The sequence below is a fragment of the Antrostomus carolinensis genome, unplaced genomic scaffold, assembly GCF_000700745.2.
Source record: "Antrostomus carolinensis isolate BGI_N321 unplaced genomic scaffold, ASM70074v2 scaffold55725, whole genome shotgun sequence".
Classification (NCBI taxonomy): domain Eukaryota; kingdom Metazoa; phylum Chordata; class Aves; order Caprimulgiformes; family Caprimulgidae; genus Antrostomus; species Antrostomus carolinensis.
Genome location: NW_010318158.1, coordinates 1 through 6,844, shown reverse-complemented (window position 1 = coordinate 6,844; position 6,844 = coordinate 1). Strand labels below are relative to the sequence as shown.

The 6,844-nt window shown below is 43.0% G+C and overlaps 1 protein-coding gene across 1 annotated transcript; it reads right to left on the bottom strand.

The window, feature by feature from the left end:
* Window positions 1-657: 657 nt before the first annotated feature.
* On the bottom strand, window positions 658-5,235 carry LOC104518658 (stomatin-like protein 3). Its single transcript, XM_010168784.1, has 6 exons — window positions 5,062-5,235; window positions 4,156-4,228; window positions 2,827-2,909; window positions 2,166-2,369; window positions 1,007-1,141; window positions 658-858 (listed from the first exon to the last, which is right to left on the bottom strand). Exons 1-6 carry the CDS (start codon window positions 5,233-5,235, stop codon window positions 658-660), a joined length of 870 nt encoding a protein of 289 aa, XP_010167086.1.
* Between the last annotated feature and the right edge of the window lie 1,609 nt (window positions 5,236-6,844).

Genomic DNA, 6,844 nt, shown 5'->3' with positions numbered 1-6,844 from the left:
AGAAATGCCAGTGACATGGCAAAATCCTGCTGAGGTCAGTAAAGCAAGTGCTAATTTCTACTCCTATAAGATAAAGAACAGGCTGTTCCACTGAAATACTAATTATCCAGTAATTCTGCTAAGAGTTATGAAAGAATACTTCTAAGGTTAGGTGCCAAATCCCTCTTTTGACTCCACAAGATCTGAGTTCAATACCAGTATCTGACCCTTTTGTTGTGTGGAATACATCAAGAGATCACAGGTTCTTGCTTAGTAGACAAATCACCAAATAACTGTTAGACTCAAAACTCTGTAAAATGTGTTGCTCTAGCAGGGGAGATGGACTAGATGATCTGGTAAAATGTGGTCAAATAATAATTAAAATTTCATATTAAGTCTAACATGCATTTTATGTATTTTATTGCATTTTATGTATTTTCTTCCATTTTACTTGGAGATGAGTCTAAGCTGAAACTGTTTAGTGCCTGAACTTTGCAACTGCAGTCTCCTAATACGAGAGCTATGTGTGGTTATTAAACTATCTTTTAGTCTTAGTTTTGGTACAGAGGACCCAAGTGTGCTTCTACTTTAATTCTGGTAGTCTGGAACTCTTTGCTTCCTGAGAAACCCTTTAAATCTCTCTACCCAAGGAGCTACCATAGAACAGTCTTTATCTCTCTATCCTCCTTTATTTTTCTGCCCCAAACTCTCAAGCATATTTATAGGGAGAGGGAAGACAATGGTGGAATTATTCTCTGCTGCCAAGGTTGTTAATGTTTGCAGGTAGCGCAGCTGCAGACCCGCCGGAGACTCAGCCAGTACCATGGAAGCCTCTTTGAGGGCTTTAGAAGCATTCATTTCTCCCTCTGCTGCCACAACCTGCAAAATAAGAGAGATGGAAATGGCACTGTGACACTGCCCATGGTGGGGAAAATCCGTCTTTACAATGAGCAGTAAACAAACAGGCACCTGGATGCCTGGGACCATGATACGAGAGCTTCTGGGTAGACATGGCTGTGGGTCTCACCTTAGCTCTTGCCTCTCGAGCAGCCTCTGCTTCAGCTGCCATTGCCCTCTGCATGGCCACAGGAATCCTGACATCTTTGATCTCCACACGGGCCACTTTGATTCCCCACTGCTCTGTGGCACTGTCGAGGATAGCCTTAGGGACAAAGACACAACCCAACACAAAGAGCTGGCAGAGAGAAAACTGCATCATGTACCCTGCTGCTTGGCCAGAAGGAGAGGCAGCGTGCAAACCTGCACAACAAAAAGACGGAGCCCTCCTGGGGCACTGACATCCCACATGGTGTGTGTATGGTGGGTACCACAACCTTTTGGAACTCCTGCTGATCAAGACTGGTATCCTGTGTGGCTCCTCTACTGCTGCCTCAGTTATGATCAGACCTTACTTTAGGTGGGCACTTCCCAAACTTCTCTCTTTTACAAGGTAATACTAGAGCAACTGCCTAAAGCAGTACAACACTCTAAAAGCACACTAAGGCTGAAAGACACAGAACAGCCCGGCGGCTCTGGTATGCGCTTCTGTGCTCAGGTTCCTGGGCACTGCTGCAACCCAAGCCACCACCGAGACCCTGGCTCTGCCCATGGCCGCTCTCCTGACTGGAGAGGGGTACAATCTCTCTTTGATTTGACTGTGCATCATCTTTGATTCAAAACAGTAAGTCAGGTGTGGGATTTCTTCTCTGCTCCCTCCTTGGCTGCCAAATAAAATACCAAACCAGATGGCATTTTAAAGCTTAAAACAACTGGCTTCTGTACTCTTAGTTGTTATTACAGGAGAGACAAGCCTTGCCTTGATTAAACCTCAATCAAGGGTCTACTCAAGACAGAGCTTCCCACGAGCAGCAGACTTCTTTCTTACCGCTTGCAGCAGCCTCTGTGCAAGGCTAAACTGATTTATTCAAGTCACTGGATAATTTCAGAATCTTCATTGCTTTTTGATCAGAAATAACTCTTCTACAAGGACCTAGGGAAATACCCTTAGAATAACTCTTTCTGACTCTAAGCAATGAGATGTATAATTGAAAAAAAACCAACAAGCCAAAACCAAAAAACAAAACATAAAGGAAAATTCTTATCATTGTTGAAGAAAGAGAGATTAATTTGCTACTCCCCAGAGTACATCTCCATGCTTGTCAACAAATTTTCAGAGCAAGGCTTACCTGGATACTGTGAGCAATTTCCTCACGACCTGCCAGGATCTGAGCCAAGCTCTGTGTACCCAGAACATTTCTCAGGGTTGTCTGTGCCAAGAGGAAGGTAGCTGAGTGGACATCAGTGACGTTGGCAACGGCACTGACAGCACTGTGGATCCTGTAGTACACCACTCCATCGACTTGGGTAGTAACAGCATCTTTTGTGAGAATCTGCATTCGAGAAATGTACAGAATTAGAGAAGGATGCAACAACACTTCCTTTGCCAAGGAAGGGGAATATTTTTTTCACCCTTAGTGAGGAAAAGGCCCTGGTAGTTCAAGGAAACTAAGAATTTCTTTTGGTTTCTTTGTCATTCCCCTGAGGAATGACTTCACAGAAGCTATTCAGCATCACCAAAGTTTAAAAAGTTGTACATGGCCTTTAAACAACTGTTTCAATAGGAAATGAATCTCATAACTTCAATTAATTTATTCTGCCATAATAAATGATGGTTATCCTCTTCCTTTCTTGTAGAAAGGGCCATTAATGATTTTATACATTGCATGCAGTTTGGAAGATCTGTGTTACTGCCTCTAAATAACATATTTGTAAGAAACACCAGCAAACTAAAACAAAAGTGAAAAGCAAAGTGCGAGGAATTGTGAGAAAAAACTGTGAAAGAGTTACCTCTTGTGGAGGAATGTTACAGGTAACCATTCTAAGATCAACTTTGATAAATGTATCTGTACACGGAAGTATGAGGATCAAACCTGAAAAATAAAAATAATTAGATTAAATACTTCTGAAAGCTAAACCTAGAACCGGGTATCCTGTACAAAGCAAACAGATGGAAATATCCACAAGATGGGGAATGGGCCCATCTTATTACTACAGCTGTCCTTTCTGCTACAGGAGGTTACAACAGTGAGGTTTTGCATTTTCAAGTAACAGAGGGAAATGCAGATATCTGTAAATACTGTGAATTTATTAAAGCATAACGACCTAGGGCTCTGGACTGGGAATGGGCAGATTGCAGTTCTGGTCTCAAATCTGCCATGAGGTTTTTGGCAAAAGTTCCTTCAATGCATTTGTTTAGTTTACACTTTTAAAATCATAAGCTGTTTAGGGTACAATATGTGCGTCCCCAGGAAAGACATCCCCCAGCTCCAGAATCCTGCACCACCCATAGGCTCCCACATGAGGAATGTTGTCCCAAGATCTGACACATCCTGTGAAGGAGTCCCCACTCTCCCTTCACTGGAGAGGGAGACTCGACATAACCAATCTTCTAATCTCAGCACCCCGCTTAGCTGCTGAGAACCATGCCAAAGAGCTCAGCACCTGCCCTAGCTGTTCTTTGGACCACATGGTTATTATTCAAGAGGAAGGACAGACAGTACTTGAAAATGAATTTTTCCTTTTCTTTCAACTTCCACTTTGCTCAGTTTCATTGCACAGAGGTGGCAACTGCACCGATGCAAATGCCTCATGTTATTTGGTTTGGTTTGCATTTGTGATTTGTAACCTGATCCTAGGTGACTGTAACAAACTCTGTATAGATGTAGAATGTCCCTGCCCTGACACATTTACCTTTTTTCAGAGCAGAAGACAGTTAAAGAGCTATCAGCAACAAGCAGTGTTGGAAGTGAGGTATGGGGAGAGTTGCCACAGTCACTCAAAAAAGTCTGTGGCAGGTTTTAAACCTCCCTGGTCCTCTGCCAGTGTGTGCAGCATGAGCTCAACCTTCTGTTGTCCAACCTACTCAACAGCAAAGCCATACCTGCTATCAAGGTCCTCAGCCTTCTGTGTTGTGCTGTGACAGAGGGGTGGTTTTATCTTCTCTTCAGAAAAACAAACAGCCCTCAGGTAAAGGAACTGCAGCATAGAGGACCATCTCCTCCACCCCATGCTACGAAGAAGGATTTCATGGACCTCTGCAGTTCTCGATGTGGTTAGAGTGCATCATAATGAAATAAAAACAGTGCATTTTAACAGAATAAACCTGCGTGCATTCACCTGGTCCCTTTGCTTTCTTAGACAGTATACGTCCCAGCCGAAATACAACAGCACGTTCATATTCCCTGGTAACCTAGGAAAATATTTTAAATTTAGAATTTTATAACTAATTCTATTTCTGCTCTCTCATCAGATTTTTTAAATCTTTATCATGCATATTACACACAAAAAAAGTACAAATAATACAGGAAGCAACAAAGCTGCAAATCATTAGGCATTTTACATCTCCTCATCTCTTGCTTTGCTGGAAAAACTCAGACTCTGGCCCTGCAAACAGGTTACAAAACAAATCAAATATGGAAGAATTGCCACTGATCTAATGAGGCCACTGACAACTCTCTCAACATCAGTACTACACTCAGAGGAGCTGTAGGCAAAGTATGTCTCACCTCAGATAACCTAGCTAACTACCTTGGTTAGTGTATCAGGACTACTCAAGGCCTGGTGCTCAGGACAATCAACCTGGTAACTCACCCCTAAAAATTGCTTTGAATTAATCTTATTATGCCCATGTCTTGAAGGGGTATTTTGTGGGTTAGGTTATATAGTTGCCCAATGCAGGGACCCACATTCCCATGTACTCATGTTAGTCACTATTGCTGGCAGCATCAAATATGAGTTCTTCAGAAAAGTTTGTAGATTTATTCTCCCAGTGTTGTAAGGCAGGAAAGTTTAACTAATAATGGAAGTTGAGATTGGAAGAAATTAAATGAGTAAGTTGTGATACAGAATGTCAGTGGAAGAACATGGATCTTGGTCCCAGACCACATGTGTGCTACAAGCCTTTGATTTCCAAAAAGTGAGTGTGAATTGCCTTAACAGAATCAATAAATCAATAAATGTAAGTAACAGTGATGAAGCGATGAATAGAGTGTCCCTTATGTGCCTCATATCCCTCTAGCTTACCTTGATACATGCCCAGATGGAAACAGGAAAGGTAATAAACACCAGAAGGAATGAAACAGAAACCAGGATCCAGCCACAGACACCAATTCCTTCCCTCCTGTCAGCTATTAAAAAAATAAGGAAGAGTAATGAATGCAAATTTGGAAAAAAGTTACCCAAGGGATGTAGATCCATCCCAGTGCAATCATGAGGGACTGCAAAGTCCACAGAGACTCACTCCCTCTTCCTTCCTCCTACCACTCACAGAAAGCCACAGAAGTCCTAACTAAACATCCAACCTTATGGCCCTTCTGTCCAAAAGGTTAAAAGGTTCAGAAAGTACATTTTGCCACAGGAAAGAAAGAGGAAAAATGAAAGGCGTTGCCAAAGCTGGGGGCTGTGAAGTGGAAACAAATCACTGGGTGGAGTATCCATGGATATGAATCTCTGTCAGTGCACCATTGTTGGGGCAAAAGATTTAATTTGTATGAAACAGGTAATAAGGAAAATGAAGGGATCTCCTGCTGTCTTTAGGTGAACATTTTGAGGAATACTGATGGATCAGCTTATCCACTGGGCCATAAGCTTCAAAATCAATGCTTGTCAAAATCCATGCCCATGCATTTTGAGCAGTTTTCTCACTGCGTTCAATTGCCTCGTCCCACCATTTCGTCATAATGAGATGTCATTATTTCATCATAACCAAATCAAAATATATCAAAATAACGTCATTATTTTAGTGCCTAAAGGGAAAGTAGTGGTGAGTTGTTGTTCAAGTACTAAAAGTTTGTGAGGGTCTTTGTAATGAAAAAGTGATCAAGGAGCAGCTGCTCTTTGAAGAGAAGAGCAGCTGGAGCTGCAGAGGTCCTCAAAGAAGAGACAGAAGAGGGTGAGGAGTGAAACAGGACAGTCCTGCCACCAGCGCAGGGTGCTGTAAGGTCAACTGAATTTTGCCAAATGCAGAAATGCCTTGGATCAGGAGAATGACAAGAAAAGCAGAAGCAGCAGGGATGACAGCTAGGCTAGCCCCTAGGGCTGCCTGCCTGCCAGTCTTGGGCGAGAAGAGGATTTTTGCAGGCATGAGCATCAGCAGATGGGAAGCTGAATGCCACAGCCTATGATTCCCAATGCAAGAGGAAGAGGCAGGAGAGAGGGATGAAGGCTCAGAGGTCTCTCTCTCCAAGATGGAGAATGTTTTGAATATATTACTTCAAAGGTATAGGATAGCACTGGGAATTTCTGACATCAAATACAATTATTATGCAGATAGAAACTGACAAATAGAAAACAATTAATTTTATACTTTGTGAGAAAAATCTTGTCACCACAGTGAAACAGTGTGAGGCTACCTGATCTGTAAGGCACAAGCTAACAGATCAGTGGAGCAGGGCTGACAGATTTGTCAGGAAACCCCCAGCAACCCTGTAAGAAGCTGCCCCCTGCAGCTCCTTCCACTCTCTCTTGGACACATCTGTGCACAGCTGGGCTGTGCCTGTTGGCAATGTTAACTGCAAACAGAATCACAGAATGGTAGCAGTTGGAAGGGACCTCAGATCATCTAGTCCAACTCCCCTGCTAAAGTGGGTTCCCTACCCCAGGAAAGCGTCCAGGCGGGTTTTGAACATCTCCAGAGATGGAGACTCCACAACCTCTCCGGGCAGCTTATTCCAGTGCTCTGTCACCCTCACTGTAAAGAAGTTTTTCCATAAGTTTGTCTGGAACTGCTGATGTTCCAGTTTTTGCCCATTGCCCCTTGTCCTGTCACCAGCCAGAACCGAAAAGAGCCTGGTCCCATCCATTTGGC